The 18,869-nt window shown below is 56.7% G+C and overlaps 1 protein-coding gene across 1 annotated transcript; it reads left to right on the top strand.

Annotated features, from left to right (window-relative positions):
* Window positions 1–907: 907 nt before the first annotated feature.
* HDGFL2 (HDGF like 2) lies at window positions 908–16,954 on the top strand. Its single transcript, XM_068980309.1, has 16 exons — window positions 908–1,028; window positions 3,399–3,475; window positions 3,570–3,708; window positions 8,868–9,059; window positions 10,782–10,898; window positions 11,006–11,077; window positions 11,913–12,078; window positions 12,200–12,275; window positions 12,436–12,745; window positions 13,689–13,792; window positions 14,382–14,455; window positions 14,588–14,658; window positions 14,997–15,098; window positions 15,288–15,501; window positions 16,228–16,360; window positions 16,680–16,954. The coding sequence occupies exons 1-16, from the start codon at window positions 957–959 to the stop codon at window positions 16,780–16,782; spliced, it is 2,022 nt and encodes a 673-aa protein (XP_068836410.1). The 5' UTR covers window positions 908–956; the 3' UTR covers window positions 16,783–16,954.
* Window positions 16,955–18,869: the final 1,915 nt, after the last annotated feature.

The raw sequence follows: 18,869 nt of genomic DNA, 5'->3' as shown, positions 1-18,869 counted from the left end.
TGAATCCCATTTTATAGGTGGGGAGACGGAGACAACTGAGATTAGGTAACTCGTCCAGGCAGTGCTCAATACAATTTTCTCGACTGAATTAATATGTATTTTGGGTGTATTGTGGCTGCAACATGGTGCTCAACAAAGTTGTCGCGAGTGAAGAAATAATGCTTTCTGCAGTTTTTGGCTGGTTATCCTCAAATCTCCACATGGCCCGCCCCTACACCTAAGCCCCGCCCCCCAGAAGGCAACGGCGCATCCCTGTTTTGAGTTAAACCTTGTCTCTTACAACATCCAATGGCAGACAACCGCTTAAGCCGTTCCTCCTGTGATAGCCAATGCGCGCTCTTTACCTTGAGCCGCTTTTCTTGTGGTACCCAATGGCCTTTAACTCCATATTCTGCCCCTCCTCAGAGGCGCGGAGGCTAACAATGACGCGCCCCCTACAGTGATTGGGCCTTCTTTCTTTTACTATCCAATGGCATGCTTCCTACTTAAGGCTCCGCCTCCCATGGCGGTCTATGGCCCGCCTCTCTGCCCTGGCTGCCCGCCTCTTCACTCTTTGAGCGCCTGTGTTTCCCTCCACCCACCTTTCCTCTTTCACCTCCCATAACCTCCTTCCCCACCCATTAGGCTTCTTGGTCACGCCCACTTGGATCTACCCGTTATCCAATCCCGTTAACTTGCTCTGCTCCAACCCCTCTTCTCATTGGTCTCCTTGTGCCTCTATCCCCGCACGTGGTTCTGAGCGACGTCGTCGCCCGCCCGTGACGGCTGGAAGGCGGGACTTCCTGCGGGGTGCTGGCCAATAAACACGCTTCGACTCGCTACCCCGGCCACCGCCCCCGCCCCCTCGACGCCCTGCTCCCGCCCCCGGCTTTGCCTCCCGCTGCCGCCGCCTCAGCCGAAGCCGCTACCGCTGCCGCTGCTGCCGCTTTCCGCGGCCTGGGCCTCCCGCCGCCAGTATGCCGCACGCCTTCAAGCCCGGGGACTTGGTGTTCGCCAAGATGAAGGGCTACCCGCACTGGCCTGCCCGGGTGAGGCCGCGAGGGCTATGGGCCAGGCGACGGAGAGTCGGGGGTGGGGGGTGGGGCAGTAGGGGCCACTGCCTGAAAGACTTGGACACTGGAGGTCTGGGGGGCTCTGGGCCTGAGGAACCCGCGCTCCCGGAGTTTGGGGGGACCTGGGCCTGGGGGATCCGCTTGCCTCGAAGTGTGGGGGTCCCCAGCCTGTAGGACCCTCGCGCAGTGGTTGTGGGAGAACCTGAGCTCGGAGGTGTGAGCCTCCTAGACTTGAAGAATTCGCCCGCTTGGGCTGTGGGGGGAACTTGGGCCTGAGGAACCCTAGCTCCGGGGATGTGGGGTGTCCTGAGCCTGGGATCCCAGAGCCTAGGGACATGGTTGTTGAGGGACCTGGGGCTTGACGGCCCAGGGTTCAAGTTTGAAGGTTGGGAACGGAGTTGAGGAATTTGGGATTTGAGGAGAGAGCCCAAACTAAGGGAAGGAGGTGCCCCAGAGAGAAGGATATCTTTGAGGGGACAAGAGGAAGCCAAGTTCTGAGGGGGGTCCTGGAGAAACATGTGAAGGGGTCTAGGGATAAGGGTTCCAGTAAGGGAGAAGAGTTGAAGGTCAAGGTTGAGACATGCTCAGGAGGGCTGTTGCTTGGAAATAGGGCTGGGGGCTGTGTTTACAAGGTCGCTGAAGCTGTGGGGGACTTGATTTGAAAATATTAGGCATCAGAGACCAGAGATTGAAGTAAGACTTGTTTGGGGGACCCTTGGCACTTGTGCCCTGGAAGGACACCCCTGCCAGACCCTGGTGGAGGAGTCTGGTTGGGGCATGGAGTTGGGGGTAGGGGGTGGGAAGGAGGGCTTGGGATGGAGAGAGGCCTGAATCAGAGAGCAGCCACTGGTACTCAGGCTGGAAAGAGAGTGCTAGAGGAGGGGGTTGGGTCAAGAGGACTCTGGGGATCCCCTTTGGAGGAAGCTGGGATCCAGAGATGATGCGAAGGGTCCAGGTCTGACGGAGTCTTGAGCAGGAGTCCCAGATTTCCAGAGTGAAGTTTCAGGCACTGTTTGTGGGGCAGGCTGGTGTGGAGGAGGGGCCCCGAGGTTATTGTCATCCCTGAGTCAAAGTCACCCCAGGACCAGGGTTAGTGGAATATGCACTGTAGGACTGAAGGAGTTTGGAGGGGGAAGCAGGTGAAGGATGAAGGTGAAGGTTCATCAGGAACAAAAGTGGCCTGGGAGGTACTCTGGGATGCCTGCCCTGCCTGCCTCTGGGTGGAAGTAAGCAGAAAGGCATTGCCCAGGGCTGGGTGTTTGGTTGCAGAGAGGCCACCATAAGATGCCAAGAGTGGGCTCAAGGACCACTAACCAGGCAGTGCTGAGAGTGGTCCACAGCTGGTGGTGCTGCCGCCAAGATGTCTAGGCTTCAGGCTCAGAGGCAGGTCCTGGGTTAGGTCAGAGCAGAAGCAGGCCTGGAAGGCCTGGCCAGCTGGTCTTCAGGGTGATGCAGTTTGGTGATGCTTGCGATGGACATCTGGGCCCCAAGGACTTTGAAGAGTAGCCCAGAGAACTGAGGAAGGATGTTTGGGGTAGAGGACAGGGAAGGTTCCAACTGCCCCCAGGCTGTGAAGAGGACAGGAAGGAATTCATGGGGACCAGAGAACCCATTCTAACCTGATTTGCTCGGGCTTACTTTCTTGGGGGCACCGGAGTGATGAAACTTTACCGACACTTCCTTTCCTCCCAAAGTACCAGTTTCTTCCTCTCCTCCGCCCCCCGCCCCCCACCCCCCCCTCACCCCCCACTGCCTCAGTTGGCTCTCAAAGCCCAGAGAGCTTCCAAGCACCTGATTGGAAGGGAAGGGGCTGCTAGCCTTCTGTGGGGAGATGACTGACAACTGCTGGAGCCCATGGGCCTGCAGGGAGAGGGTGGGACTTCCTGGATGCTCGGGGCCTGTCTCCTGCAGCCCACCCCCTACCCTCTGCCTCCTTGGAGCTGCCAGCTGCAGCCTCTGGGAGCCGGATCACCGATCGCCTCTTTGGGGGAGGGCGTCCTGTGCGAGGGCCCTGAGAGTTCACAGAAGCTGGTCTTGGACCCACCCCCTGGCTGCTTAGAGCTTTTGGCTTTGCCCAGGTGAAACACCTACCTTGGGGGAAGAGAGAGCGGGGGAGGGTGGGGGGGGGTGGACGACGACACAGGTATGCAGTGTTTCTGGGGGGGAGCACTGCTCAGAAGAAGGCAGAGGCCTAATTAGAAGGTGATGCGTCTTCCTCCCTGAAAGGGCCCCTCCCCTCAGCATGCTTCTCTCCAAGTAACAGCCGATTTCTTACGGGTTTCCTGGGTCACTGGGTGAAGCTGCTCCCCACCCCCTAGCTGGCCCCTCACTGGCCTCTTCCTACAGATTGATGACATTGCCGACGGTGCCGTGAAGCCCCCGCCCAACAAGTACCCCATCTTCTTCTTTGGTACACACGAAACGTAAGTGTCCCCCACTGGGGGGTGGCTTCTTGCTACCTGGTGCCTCCAAGGTGGCCTGGCTCACAGGGCCTGGCCCTGCGTTTCCTTTCTCCAGAGCCTTCCTGGGACCCAAGGACCTGTTCCCCTACGACAAGTGTAAAGACAAGTACGGGAAGCCTAACAAGAGGAAAGGCTTCAATGAGGGCCTGTGGGAGATCCAGAACAACCCCCACGCCAGCTACAGCGCGCCTCTAGTGAGTCCTTGCCTGGGGAGGTGGCGGGCACGCAGGTGCACCCGGAACCAGAGGTGGTCTTAGCGTGCCTCTTGTGAGTCGGGGCGGGGGAGGCGGTGGGCACTCGTGCACCAGGGAGGAGAGGTGATCTTAGCATGCCTCTGGTAAGTCCGTGCAGGAGAGGGCAGCGGGCACTCATGCACCAGGGACCGGAGGTCGTCTTAGCTTATCCCATCAAAAAGGAGCAGCCTCTGGGCCAGGGCTCCTCCCACTGGGCACCGCTGATATTTAGGGGCCCAGTCGCTTTCTGTAGGGGGCTGTCCTGGGTACCATTGGGGAGGGGGAAGCATCCACAGCCCCTCATCCCCTTGATGCCATTAGCTTCTCCTTTACCCAGTTGTGCCAAGCAAACATATCTGCATGAATTGCCAACTGTCCCCTGAGTCAGGTGGAGGCCTGCAGGGTCCCACCCTGCTTCCCCCAGACCCACAGCTCTAGAATTAACCTGAATGTATAGCAGTGTTGTGAGAGCTCCTAAGAAACCTTTTGTTTTCTAAGGAAAAAAATATTTTTCTTTGAATAACACCGTTTCCTTCCCCCCTTACTGCCAGGTTTCCAGACACGGGAAAATGGTGTAATGAGAACTCTTGCTGAGGTGGGAAAGAAACCCTAAGAGTCACAGAGACAACATCTGAGTGCCAGATTACCATCTGAACATTCAGGGGAAAAAGGGAATTTAGAGAAGCTGAAGTTAAATTTGTTTTTAAAAAAAAAGTCATGGGAAGCTGAGGGCGAAATGGGGGATGGGTGCCTCGCTCAGGGTGTTTGGGGGAGTGATGCAGAGGGGGTGGCGGGGTGGCCTGGCCTCAGGAGTTGTGGGCTCTAGGTTGGCCGAGAGACTAAGCAAATTGACTGCAGGGCTCAGAGCTCAGCTGTTAGGGAAGAAATGGACATCCGGCGTGGTCTGTGGGCAGGGAAACGGGAGTCAGAGGATCTGTCTGGTTTCTGTGAATGAAGGTCTGTGTAGCTCTGCAGCATCTGGTCCTGCTTGAGAACACAGGGTCTCGAGATGGTCTTCATGTGCCTCTCCTGTAGCTCTGTCCACCCACCGACCTGGCCCACCCTCCTGTATAGACACACCCCTGGGGCGTGAGGGCCGCGAACCAGGCTGGGGATCAGGAATCCCAGGTGAAACCGACGCACCTCCTGTCTTCTGGGAGCTCACTGTCCAGAACTCAGGAGTCCATTCAGCGGATCTCTCCTGCTGAAGGTTTGGCAGGCCCACCCTTCCTGCATGTGTGTGCTGTTACTTGCACCTCCTGTGAAGAGTCTGGGAGATGGATGTTGCCCTTGTGTTGGTGCCAGCCTTTCTCCCGGCTTTGCATGTTCCCAACTTGGGTAAAGGGATTGGACATCCTTTAAGGTAGTTGACGAGATCCTTTTCTGGCCCCAACCCAAGTTCTAGTTAGTCTTGTCTTAAGCTTCTCACCTCCTGGTGAATCATCGCACCATTTAGTATTTATTACACACCCTCAGCCTGTAAAGTACAGAATAGATAGATGCCTGCCCTCGAGGAAATGAAACTTGAAAAGAGTGTGGCCCTGATACTCAGTCATCTCCGCACAGACTCCCCAAGTTGAGAAGTTGCTGTAACGTGTTACTGCTGTCTGGTTCTCGGACCTGTCAGTGCTTCCAAAGCGAACACTGGTTTCAAAACGTGGATCCCAGGGCCCCACCCTGGGAGGTTTAGGTGTGGTGGTTTAGGGCTGAGGCCTGGGCACCTCGAGGCTTTTCTCCCTCATTGTCACTTCTCCCAGGGCCCATCCACAGCAGTCGTCTGAAAGTGCTGCTTTTTGAGGGTGCCCCAGCAATCTGTCTTTTCATCCTATACGTTTTTAGTTTATTTTTACATTTCAGGTGGGAGTACAGACTCCTGTACAAGACTGAAAAGTACAAAAGAGCAGCCACTCTGTCTCCCTTTCTTCGTAAGGTAGCCCCAGCCTCCAGTTCCTTGTGTTTCCTTCCAAAATTGTGTGTTCACATAGCACTCTGCATAGCTGCCTTTTTGGAAATGCACTTGGCCTTATTCCGCACAACTGGTCCCCTTTGTCATGCAGAGAACAGCTTCATTTTTTTCGACAGCCTTCACTTGGTGTGCTCCCACTAGGAGCGTGCGGCCGGACCTGTTCCCACGTCCCCCCGCCAAGCCAGGAAGTAGGAAACAGTGTCTCAGAGTGGTTCTGTGTCCCAGCTGAGATGGGCTGTGGAGGTGGGAGGTTGGCAGCCTCTTCCCCACTTTACAGCTGAGCACACTGAAGCCCAGAGCATTCACTGGATTGCCCAGAGGGACCTAGCTAGAATGTGAGACCTGGACCAAGGGCTGTTACACTTTTGCAGCTGGTCACTCTGTGGGGCGTCATGGGCACTGTGGGCTATGGAGCAGCATCTCTGGTCCCACCCACTTGATGCCAGGACCCCTCTCCCCCACCATCTTGATAATCCGAATGTTTTTAGACATTGCTAGATACCCCCTGGGGGACACAATCACCCCTGGCTGAGAACCACTTACCTAGGATCCCAGTTGATACCTCTTTGTGACCTGGCAGAAGAGGAGATGAAGGGACCCGTCCCACTATCCGGTTTGTGCTGCGCTGGGACTCAAACCCAGGCCTCACATCTCCTAGGCTGAAATGGTTTTCTGGCCATTGCAAGGCAGGTGGGGTCCTGGCAAGGCAGGCAGGCCCGGAGACTGACCAGCCTCTGTCCAGCCCTGACCTGGGCCCTCCACCCTCCTCTGGCCACCCGGCTGCTCACCCTCACTGCTTCTGGCTCCCAATTCCTAGCTTCTATGGTGTTTCCCATCACCCTGGAGGCCCCGCCACGCACACACACCCTCATACTCTTTCATTCCTTGCTTTTTTCTCGACTAGCGTGACCCTTCACTGTAATCACAGCAAGGAAATGTGGCCTTTTTTAGTTTTTTCCCCCAATTTTTTTTTTTTTTTTTTTAATATTTATTTGGCTGCATTGGGTCTTAGTTGCCACACATGGGATCTTCAATCTGTATTTTGGCATGTGGGATCTTTAGTTGTTGGATATGGGGTCTAGTTCCCTGACCAGGGATTGAGCCTGGGCCCCCTGCATTGGGAGCTCGGAGTGTTAGCCACTGGACCACCAGGGAAGTGCCCTCTCCTGCCACTTTCTTCTCTTCCCTGCACCCCAGGCACACCCACCTCTTTGGTTCCTAAGGAGAGCTTCATTCATGCCTCTGCTATACAGTAGGACCTTATTGTTGTTGGTATGCTGTTTTGTTTGTTATTTGAGGCATGTGGGATCTTAGATCCCGGACCAGGGATTGAACCCATGACCCCTGCAGGGAGGGGAAGCATGGAGTCCTAACCACTGGATCACCAGGGAAGTCCAGTGAAAGTGAAGTCGCTCAGTCGTGTCCGACTATTTGCAACCCCATGGGCTGTAGCCTATCAGGCTCCTCCATCCATGGGATTTTCCAGGCAAGAGTGCTGGAGTGGAATGCCATTTGCTTCTCCAGGGGATCTTCCCAACCCAGGAATCGAACCCTGGTCTCCTGCATTGCAGGCAGACGCTGTACCGTCTGAGCCACCAGGGAAGCCATATATAGTAGTTTGCATCTGCTAATCCCAGCCTCCCAATCCTCTCTCATCCCCCACCCCTGGACAAACACAAGCCTGTTCTCTATGTCTGTGAGTCTGTTTCATTGGTATGTTCATTTGTGTCATACTTCATAATTTTAAAAAAGTTTTTATTGGAGTATATTTGACTCACGATGTTGTGTTAGCTTCAGGAGGAGTACAGAAAAGTGAATTGGTTATGCATATACATGTATCTACTCTTTCAGATTCTTTTCCCATTAAGTCATTATAGCGTGTTGTGTGGAGTCCCCTGTGCTGTGCAGTAGGTCTTCATTAGTTGCCTCTTTTCTATATAGCAGTGTGTACATGTCAGTCACAATCTTCCAATTTATCCCTCCTCTTCCCCTTCCCCCATGATTAGCATAAGTTCATTTTTAACATCTGTGATTATATTTCTCTTTTATAAATAAGTTCCTTCGCACCATTTTATAGATTTCACATATAAGCAATATCATATAGTACTTGTCTTTTCCTGACTTGCTTCACTTAGTATGGTCATCTCTAGGCTTATCCATGTTGCTGCAAATAGCATTATTTCATTCTTTTTTATGGCTAAGTAGTATTCCTTTGTGTGTATGTGTGTATATATATATATATACACACCACATCGTTATCCACTCACCCATCAGTGGACAGGTTGTTTTTCACATCTTGGTTATTATTGTAAACAGTGCTGCAGTGAACACTGGGGCACATGTATATTTTCGAATTATAATTTCCTCTTGATATGAATCCAGGAGTGGGATTGCTAGATCCTATGGCAACTCTGTTTTTAGTTTTTTTGAGGATCCTTCATACTGATTCCAATAGTGGGCTGCACCAGTTTACATTCCCACCAGCAGTGTTGAAAGGGTCTCTTGAAATGGCCGTGGCTGGTCCCCCACTAGATTGTAAGCTCCCCGAGGGCAGGGCCCACACCATGTTCTCCTCTGGGTGGTGCCATCCTCCCAGCACAGTGCCTGGCACCTGACCTCTGCTCACAGACGAGCCCAGCACTCGGTGAGCATGGGGTAGTGCTGTCTGTGTTTGCTGTCTCCTTGGCTGTTACTGCCTGAACTGATGCTTTGCGTAAAACAGAAGTGCCTTGAAGTTCACCTCAGAGGTCCTGTCCTAGGTCGGTCTCCTCCTCATCAGTACTTGGAATACTTTTTACAAAAGTCAAACCTCCACGGACCTCCTACCAGTCTGGGCACTGGCCTGAGTACGCCACTTTGTCTCACCCGACCACAGCCCTGTGAGACCAAAGCAGTCCTGTCCCAACGGCTCAGATGTGGGAACGGAGGCCCAGAGGCTTACGTCACTGGCCCAGGGTTTGCCCTCAGATCCCGCAGTGCCCAGCACTCACGGGTCCATTTCGCCCTCTGCCTCAGCCCTTGGAGCTCCCTGGGCCTCAGTTCCCCTGTTTGGAGAGCAAGCAGACGGGATCCTGACGCTCGAGACCTGGCCAGTGGATGCGGTCCGTGCGACAAGCTCTGTGGTGACCTGCTGTCTCTGTCCCCCATCCCCCAGCCGGTGAGCTCCTCTGACAGCGAGGCCGCTGAAGCGGACCGGGCAGGTGGCAGTGAGGATGATGAGGACCGGGGAGTCGTGGCCGTCACAGCCGTGACCGCTGCAGCCACCAGTGACAGGATGGAGAGCGACTCTGACTCTGACAAGAGCAGCGACAACAGCGGCCTCAAGCGGAAGGCTGTGGCCTTGAAGGTAGGGACAGGGCGGGCATGCCTGCCTGTGGGGGCTGGGGCCCTTCCTCTTCCTCAGAGGCCCCATCTGGCCGCCTTTTCTCCCTCCTCGGCCTTTCCTTGTGGTTTTTAGTACATTCACAAAGTTGTGCCAGCGTCACCTCTGTCAGTTCCAGAACTTCCCATCACCCCCAAAAGAAACCCCATCCTCTTTGGCAGTCCCCCGTGTCCCTACCCACAGCCCCTAGTAACCACGACCCCACTCTGTCTGTCTGTGGATCTGCCCGTTCTGGACGTTTCCAGCAGTGGAGTCCCACCCTGCGTGTCCTGCGTCTGCTGCTCTCCCTGAGTACCATGTTCTAAGAGTCCATCCACGTGATAACGAATGTCAGGGCTTCTCTCCTTTGCGTGGCTGAGAGACGCTCCCAGGTGTGGAGGGACCACATTTGTTTATCCATCATCTGTTTCTGGCCATTTGGGATTTTTCCACTGGGGGACCATCACAGATAACACAGCTGTGAACATTCATTGATGTACAAGAGTTTGCGTGGACGTGAGTTTTAAATTCTTTTGGATGTATTCTGTTTCCTGCTTCCTCCCATCCCCTTCCTCTGCCTTGTGACTGCTTCTGAATATTCGGGTGCAGAGTGAAAGGGTTAGGATCTAACAGCAAATTCTTTTGATGGAGGGAGGCATTCTTTTATTTATTGCCCTTGCCACACAGCATGCGGGATCTTAGTCCCCCAACCAGGGATTGAACCCGCGCCCCCTTCAGTGGAAGTGCAGAGTCTTAACCACTGGACCGCCAGGGAAGGCCCTTTTTAATGATTTTTTAAAATAATACTTGGTTCCAATTATAACAATAAGCCATCATCATTGTAGATTTAAAAGATACGAAAAGCATAAAGCAGTGAGTGAAAAACGCCCAAATTCTCTGAGGGGGCTTTTGTGCCAAAGGACTGGAAGCATTCTGCTGTTTCTGTGTGCTCTTGAGTGTGATCAAGTGTGTGTGTGTGTGTAAAGCACAGACTGGCAATCATGCACACAGTATGTGTCTTGCTGGTTTTCCACCTAATAGACAAGCATTTTCTATTACTTGAAGGTTCAATGTTCAGTGGTTGAGAAGTAATCTCTGATATGGATGAATTCTGACCAGCATTGTTAAGAGTATTGGACCTTTGGCTTCTCCACTTGGCATTGTTTCTTTGAAAGTCTCAGTTGTTTCTGTTTACAGTTGTTGGAGGAGTTAACAGAAATATGTCAAATGTCTTCCTCTCATCCTGCCCCTTAGAGAGAAACCAGAATTTGTAGGTTAATATGTATCCAGGTTTTACTTTTTGCTTTCATCGTTGCATTAAATGAATGTCATTATTACAGTTCCTTTTCCCCCATACTAGGGAGACACTTAGACAACCTCTTTCATTGTTCACCCAGCACCCCAGCTCATTTTTGGTGTTCTTTCCCCATGGTTGGCAGGGGCAGGGAAGGGGGATGGTCTGTGTCTTTTTGCCAGGTCTCTATGTGTTTGAGTCCTTTAGGAATTTCTCATGAGTGTATTTGGGTCGTATTTGTCCTCTGTGACTGGCTTCTCTCACTGAGCATCATGTCTAGGTTCAGTATACCTGGTTTTTATCAGATTCTCAAAGGGGTTCCTCCCCCTCCGAAAGCTTCCTAGGCTATGGGTGCTCCATCAAGCACAAGGCCTTTCTCAGTTGCTGATCCATTTGGGCTGCTCCCCTTTTAGATGTCGGTCTCAAAACGAACTCGAAAGGCCTCCAGCGACCTGGATCAAGCCAGCATGTCTCCATCTGAGGAGGAGAACTCAGAAAGCTCCTCTGAGTCAGAGAAGACCAGTGACCAGGTGAGCAGCTGGCCAGAGCAAGAGCACAGGGGAGGGATGCTCGGGCAGGGCCGCACGTGGGCCTGCTGCCTGTGGGCCCCATGTCCGGCTCCCTCCTCTCCACCCAGGACTTCACCCCTGAGAAGAAAGCTGTTGTCCGGGCCCCGCGGCGGGGCCCCCTTCCAGGACGGAAGAAAAAGGTACAGAGGTTTGGTTTTGTTTCCTTCCCACATGGTGGCCTGGGAAAATTCCTTGCGCATCTCTCCATGGTCAGCCAGGGCCCTCTGTTAGGGGTGGTCTGTTTTTGGAGGAAAGGAGGCCATAGCCCCAGAGTGACCCCAGAGCCCACTGACATCTGCCTCACCTTCACTCCTGGCTTTGGTCTGTGGTTTCCAAGCACAGTGTGCACAGAGCACCTCCCTGGAGGAGGCTACCCTGCTCCCTGGAGAGGGACTTAGAAGCCCGGGTCGAAGGGGCCAGGGTACTATTAGGGGCCCTGAGAGAGAGAGAGAGAGAGAGAGAGAGTGTGTGTGCGCGCCTGAATATGTGTATATGGGTATGGTGTGTGTGCATGAGTGTGTATGTAGCAGTTTGTGTTCTCACATGTGCAAGGGCCTGTGTGTGTATAAGCATGTATATACAAGCACGGTGTCTGGTGTGCACATGTACCAGTGTGTGTGTACGAGTGTGGACATGATATAGTGTGTACATGTATGTTGGAGTGTGTTGTTTTATGTGTATAATAGAATTTGCATAGGTGTGTGAAAGCATGTGTCCTGTCTGCATGTGTACAAGTGTGGTGTGTGTCTGTACAAGTGTGTGTGTCTGTGTGAGCGTGGGCTGCACGTACCTGTGTGTGTCAGTATGTCTCAATTAGTGTGTCTCCTGCAGTGGAGGGGGTGGTCCAGGTGGGTGCCGACACCCTGACCGGGTGAATCGCTGCTGCCTGGGCTTCCTGGTTCCGGGCCAGAAGGAAAGGTCTCCATTTGGGGGAGGGGTGCCCGCCCCCCCCTCACCCTGCCCGGCCTCCTCCAGAAGGTGCCGTCTGCATCAGACTCGGATTCCAAAGCGGAATCGGACGCGGCCAAGGCCGAGCCGGTGCCCCCAGTGAGGTCACCGTCGTCGTCCTCTGCCTCCTCCTCCTCTTCCTCCTCGGACTCGGAAGTGTCAGTCAAGAAGCCTCCGAGGGGCCGGAAACCAGGTAGGTTGGCTGGGGCTGCTGCGTGGGGCCTGGGGCTGGGTGGGGCTGGGGGAGGCCCTCCAAGAGATGACCCCCCCCCCCCCCACCAGATGCTGGCGAGCTTACTCCTTTTCTTCTGCAGCCGAGAAACCTCCGCCCAAGCCCCGTGGGCGGAAACCTAAGCCTGAGCGGCCGCCCACCAGCTCCAGCAGCGAGAGGTGGGTGCAGGGACTTGGGAGGGGCGCAGGCGGCGGGTGGGTGCGGGGCCCTGGATGGGGAGCACTAGGTGGGTGCAGGGCCCTGGGGGGGCGCAGGCGGCGGGTGGGTGTGGCTCGAGGCCCCATGATGGCGTGCTAACCAGCCCGCGCGCGCCCTCAGCGACAGCGACGAGGTGGACCGCATCAGCGAGTGGAAGCGCCGGGACGAGGAGCGGCGGCGCGAGCTAGAGGCGCGTCGGCGCCGGGAACAGGAGGAGGAGCTGCGGCGGCTGAGAGAGCAGGAGAAGGAGGAGAAGGAGCGGCGGCGCGAGCGTGAGCGCGGGGAGGCGGCGCCTGGGGGCAGCGCGGGCAGCAGCGGTGACGAGCTCAAGGACGACGACGAGCCGGTCAAGAAGCGTGGCCGCAAGGGCCGGGGTCGGGGCCCGCAGTCGTCCTCCGATTCGGAGCCTGAGGCTGAGCTGGACAGAGAGGTACGTCTGTGTAGCACCGGCTGAGTGCCGGGACCAGAGATGGGGCAGCAAAGGCAGCCTGGAAATGCAGGAACCCCCTGCTGATGAGCTGACACTGGAGGGGTCAGTGCCTTGGGGGCGGGCAGGGTGACAACTGGGACGACAGGGCTTCTATCTCAAATAGGATGGACCTCATGGGCTGCAGGTGGGCAGCTGACATTAAGGAGTGAAGTGAGAGATTTGGGAAGATACTTGGGGGAGGGGCTTTCAGGCAGAGGCACAGCACATGCAAAGGCCCTGGGGCAGGACTGCACCTGGTGTGCTGGAGGAACAGTGAGGAGACCCGTGTGTCTGGAGCAGAGTGAGCCAGGGAGAGGGAGCAGGGAGGGCAGCCAGGGCATGGGGCAGCTCATGCAGGACCTGGTAGCCTTCTGGAGGACTTGGTTGTTTATGTGGGAGCCCTGGAAGACTGAGCAGAGATGGGGTGGGTGCTCATGGGTGCTCTCTGGCTGCCGAGTTGGGGGATGGCTTGTGGGTGAGTGAGGGAGCAGTGAGGCCTCTTGTGACTGTCAGCTCCTCGCCTCATGGCTCTCACAGGCCAGCCTGAGCCCAGGAATTAGAGCTCCCGGGCCTACTGCCTTTTGGTGTGAGCCTAGGAGCCCACTCTAGGGACGGTGGAGGGGAACAATGCCCTGTTCTCTCCCCAGCACTCTTTTTGTCACAAAGTAGGGAGGCCAAGTGCCCTGGCATAGGAAGTGTCCTGCTCAGCCAGAGGAATGCAGTGGGGCCCCCCACTGCTGGGTAGTCCTTTCAGGGCTGAGAAGCTTCTGCATGGGGATGGGCTGGACATGAGGTCCATCCCACCTGGTCTCGCAGCTCCCATCCAGGTGGAGGTGGTGGCAGGGTGTGTTGAGCTGTATCTTTGCCCGCTGCTCCAGGCCCTTTTGTTCCCTGGTTGCTGCAGGTGAAGAAATCAGCTAAGAAGCTGCAGCCACAGGGCACAGAGCCTGCGAGGAGACCCAGCCAGAAGGAGAAGAGGGGGCGTTCTGAGGAAAAGCCACGAGCCAGGTCTGATCCCATGCTGCCCCCCCCACGGCGCCCCTGGTCCCCACAACTCAGGGGAGGGCCCTGGGGTCCAAAGTCAGTTTTGGAGACTGCAGCAGTTGAAGTATCTGGTTCTCAGGACCCCATCAGGGTGTGCAGGAGCCTTCCCCTGGGCGACCCTATCCCCGGGGCACCAAGCTGTATCTGGGGCACCTGTGATTGTCACACAGGGGGCTCCTGGCACCTGATGGGTGGGGGCCAGAGAGGCTGCTCCTACCCCACGACGCCGAGATCAGCCAGCAGAGGATGACCCAGCCCAGACTGCTGAGCAGGACGTGGAATTGGAGCTGTAGTAACATGTCTGCCACCATTTCCTAGCGTCAGATCAGAGCCTCTAGTAACTCGTGCACTGGGGTTTATGTAACTAGCCACTGACCGTTAGTCACCTGTTTAAAAAAAAAAAAAATTGTTATCTGCTTCCTGGAGGAAGGACTGATCTCTCTGGTCCCCTCGGGCACTGCCCTCAACTGGATCAAGTGGGCCCTGGTCCCTGGTGGGGACATGGATCAGGGGCCCGCTAAGGGCTTGGCTGACTTTGGCTGACTCTCCACAGGCCCGTGAAGGTGGAGCGGACCCGGAAGCGGTCAGAAGGGTTCCCGCCAGACCGGAAGGTTGAGAAGAAGAAAGGTGAGGGGCTGCACAGCACTGGCTGCACCCTGGGGTCTTCTGGAGGGACGAGGGGCGGTCCTGGAAGAGCAAGTGGCTCCTGTCGGCGGGGACTCCGCTCAGGCCCGGCGCTGCCTGCTCTCCTACCTGCAGAGCCCTCCGTGGAGGAGAAGCTACAGAAGCTGCACAGCGAGATCAAGTTCGCCCTGAAGGTTGACAATCCGGTGAGCCCTTCCTTGGGGTACAGAGGCCATGGCTAGGTCCCCCATTCTCTGACTGCTGGAGCTTCCTGCGAGGTCTCAGAACCCTGAGGCAAAACCAGGCTACCCAGGGTGGGTGCCCCTCCATGAGGGCCAGCCTGGCCTCTTGGGCGTAGTTCTCTGCACCTCCACCAGGTGGTGCCACGTGAGTCCTGGTCCTTCCCCTGTCCTGGGCTCCAGGCTTCCTGTAACTTGGCCCTCCCCCAAAGGGGGAGCCCCAGGGTCTCCCTCCCCACCCTCTTGGGCCCCAAGAGCCCCCTCAACTAGATGCTGATGCTGCTGACTTCTCTCCCCACTTGTAGGATGTGAAGAGGTGTCTGAATGCCTTGGAGGAACTAGGGACCCTGCAGGTGACCTCACAGATCCTTCAGAAGAACACGGATGTTGTGGCCACGTTGAAAAAGGTATGGCAGGGCCAAGGGATCGAAGGGGCTGGGAGCATGGGCCTGCTCTGGGAGCTGGGCTGCCTGTGGTCAGCGAGGAGGAAGCCCTGCTCATGGGAGGCACCGCCAGGGGTGGTTGGTGATGAGGGAGGGTGTCGGGACCAGGGTGAGGCAGCTGCACCTCCTGAGCCGGGCCTCTTGGTGAGCCAGATCCGCCGCTACAAGGCTAACAAGGAAGTGATGGAGAAGGCGGCGGAGGTCTACACCCGGCTCAAGTCTCGGGTCCTGGGACCAAAGATCGAGGCCATCCAGAAGGCGACCAAAACCGGGTCAGAGAAGGAGAGGGCCGAGGCGGAGAAGGCTGAGGAAGTGCTGGCCGGAGAGGAGGCCCCCACAGAGATGGCGGAGGATGAGGCGAGCACTGGTGAGGAGCTCAAGGGAGGGACCAGGGTGGCTGGCAGGGCTCTGAGCATAGGCCGGTGCTCCCCCCAGACTGCCTGGGGGCATGATCCATTGGCACTGGCCGTGCAGGCTGGCTGTGTCCACAAGGTGGCTGGCGCTTGGGCCACACACCCCTGTGCCGCTCACAGGCACTGCCCTCAGAGTCAGGTAGTCTGAGAGGCCATGTGTGTGCTGCCCGGTGTGCGAGTGTTGCTGGAGCAGGCAGTCATGGAGGTCTGGGAGGAGGGAGGGCCACGGGTGAGCAGAGAGGAGCAAGGGCCGAGGCTGCTGGGCCAGGAGGGCGTGCCTTCTGGGAGCGGAGGGGTTAGGTGGGCCTGGTGAGATGCTTGGAGCAGCCTGGCAGGTGGGCATTGGCAGGGAGTCGGCAGAGCCAAGGCTGCCCAGGAACACTGAGGCCGTGTTTTTCCTGTGTCTTCTGGATCTGGCCGTGGCAGGGTTTTCCCTGGTGTTGCTGGCTGTTAGTTGACCAGCCCCTCCCCATCTTTAGGCTGCATGGTTGGGGCCGGCTAGAGAAGGACCCACACGCAGCCTGCTGTCCCCGTGTGTCTGTTGGCTCAGGGGTGGAGCGGTGAAAGCAGAGACAAACAGGTTGAGGGCCCTTGAGGTTTGCATGTGGCTCACGTCAGTCAGGGTTGCAGAGTCCCCGATGGTAGCCCCCTGCCGTGACCCATGAGCCTCTCTCCCACAGACCTCTCAGCTCCCGTGAACGGCGAGGCCGCGTCCCAGAAAGGGGAGAGCGCCGAGGACAAGGAGCCAGAGCAAGTACAGAACTCGGAGGAGGGGCTGGGGGGTGGCTCCTCCGAAGACCTGCTACACAATGAGTAAGTGTCACCCCAGCTGCAGGGCCCATATCCAGAGAAGGCACCCCAGTGTCTGAGCCACTCTCAGTGGGGTCTGGGCCAAAGGGACTTCTGTGCCGCACGCTGATCCCCCAGCCCCATGGAGGGAGCTCTGAACTCAGAGCTGCTCTGAGCCTGGGCTTGGCGTGGGGGGTGGGCTGGCTTCCTCCTGACCCCCGCCGTGGGGAACAACGGTGCCTGCCTATGTGTGGCGGGGTTACAAGGGGAGCGAGTTGGGCTCTGTAGGAGGGGGCAGACAGACAGGTGGCCTGCTTACTCTGCCCCTACCATTCTCCCCCAGCGCCGTGAGGGAGGGCCCCGACCTGGATGGGCCTGGGAAGGAGTGGCTGGACCGAGAGCGGCTGCGGATGGACTCGGAGTCCCTGGACGAGGAGGAGAGCTGAGCCGGGCAGCCTGCGGCCAGGCCCTGCCGTCCTGAGCAGCTGCCCAGTGGCCAGCCTGGCTCCTTCCTGGTGCCCAGAAAGCAGAGAACTGTTGGGGAGACGCTGTGCTGTTCGTTTGTATTTGTCCCCCTGGGGTTTTTTTTGCCTAATTTCTGTGGTTTCCAACCCACATGAAATGACTATAAAGGGTTTTTATAATGAAAAAAACAGTCACTTTTATTGGCTTGGCTTTCTAAGCAGTGGTCAAGGGCCAGTCCGGGGACAGAGGGTTTTAAAGCACAAGGTCACTGTTAGTCGCGGATGTGAACTTGGTTCTGATGGTGCCCATGGCCCTGCAGGGCTGACGAGGGGCAGGGAGATGGGGTGAGCGAGGTCTTTCCCGAAATACCAGGAGGGGTGCTGCGGGCTGTTGTCCTTGACATTCGGAGGGCAAAGGCCTGGGGAGCAGGCCTCTCTGTGGATGTGGGCCGAGTGGCATCTCCATTCTGAGCTTCTCTAGACCAGGGAAGGGGGTAGTGGGTGGTGTGTGTGTGTGCGTGTCTCTAGACCAGGGAAGGGTGTGTGTGTGTGTGTGTCTGTCTGTCTGTCTCTAGACCAGGGAAGGGGGTAGTGGGTGGTGTGTGTGTGTGCGTGTCTCTAGACCAGGGAAGGAAGGGTGTGTGTGTGTGTGTGTGTGTGTGTCTGTCTGTCTGTCTGTCTGTCTGTCTCTAGACCAGGGAAGGGGGTAGTGGGTGGTGTGTGTGTGTATGTGTGTGTGTGTGTTTCTCTAGACCAGGGGAGGGGGTAATGGGTGGTGGGTTGTGTGTGTGCATGCTTCTCTAGACCAGGGAAGGGGATAGTGGTTGGTCTGTGTGTGTGGTGTGTCTGTGTATGTGTGGCCCACCCAAGCACGTACACAGGGCAGTTGTCTATAAACAGTCGCCTCTGTTGTGTGTCCTGCTGGTGGCCCAGCCTCTCTGTCCTGGTGGGTTAGCGCCCAGGGCATGGCTCTGCTCTCTGGGCCTGGCACCCCCACTGTGGTTTGACTGGACTTGAGACTGTTGCTGAACTCAGATTCTGTGAACCACCGTTTCCAGCATCACCCCCTCTGATGGCCATATGGGATGGGCAAAAAGGCAAGAAAGGCTTGGGGAAGGTCCCAGACTGGTCCCAGTGTCCTGCCTCAGCCAGCTCCCCAAGACGTGGTGATCCTCTGGGGACAGCTGGCGCATTCGTCCGGGGCTGAGAGCACTCGATCATTTCTGAGAAGAGGGGCCATCTCGAGCCCTCTGTCAGGGAGGTGGCCAGCTGGGGGGATGCAGGTGTGATGGGCTCTGCAAAGCGGGCGCTTGACGAGGCTTAGGCTACTGGCAGTCAGCAGCTCTCCCAGCATCTCCTGGGCCCCGGGGAGCAGGATCGGGGGGACTGGACCTCCATGGCCCCACCTTCCCGTGTGCAGCCCACCTCCTAGGGTGCCTTGAGGACTCAAGGAAAGCATGGCTGGAAAGGAAGCCTGTCCAGTGGCTACCAACCCAGCCCCTGGCCTCCAGCCTGGAGCATGTGACCAGGACCTTAACACACGTCAAACATGTTTTTGTTCTGTGGGTGAGGGGTTGGCCACACCACGTAGCTTGTGGGGTCTTAGTTCCCTGTCCAGGGGTCGAACCCATACCATCAGCAGTGAAAGCCTGGAGACCTAAACTGTGGGACCTCAAGGGAAGTCCCTCGAGCACTTTCTGTCATGTGCTCCCTGGGGTCCCTCCCTTTGTTCCTTCATCGGCAGCTTCTGGGCCCAGGGCCTCAGACCATCAGCTCTGGACCCCTGTGATCAGCCGTGACCCGGGGTGCTGTTGGCGGGTAGGCTGCATCAGGAGGGGACATGTACTCTCTCCCTGCCACCACCTGCACCATCTGGCCCTCAGTTGCAGCAGTTGCTTCAGCTTTGCCTTCACAAAGCCCCTTGACCTCCCCCAAAGGTCAGCGGAGGCGGCAGGGTCAGCAGAGACAGTGGGAGCCCACCTGCCCCGGGCCAACGGCATTCTGGTATATTTGGGGGTGTGCGCTGTTAGCTGCTGGATGTGTGCTTTCAGAACAAGGACGGAGCTGCT

Source organism: Capricornis sumatraensis, chromosome 9 (genome assembly GCF_032405125.1).
Source record: "Capricornis sumatraensis isolate serow.1 chromosome 9, serow.2, whole genome shotgun sequence".
Classification (NCBI taxonomy): domain Eukaryota; kingdom Metazoa; phylum Chordata; class Mammalia; order Artiodactyla; family Bovidae; genus Capricornis; species Capricornis sumatraensis.
Note: the sequence above shows the minus strand (reverse complement) of the source record. Positions and strands in the feature narration are given on the sequence as shown.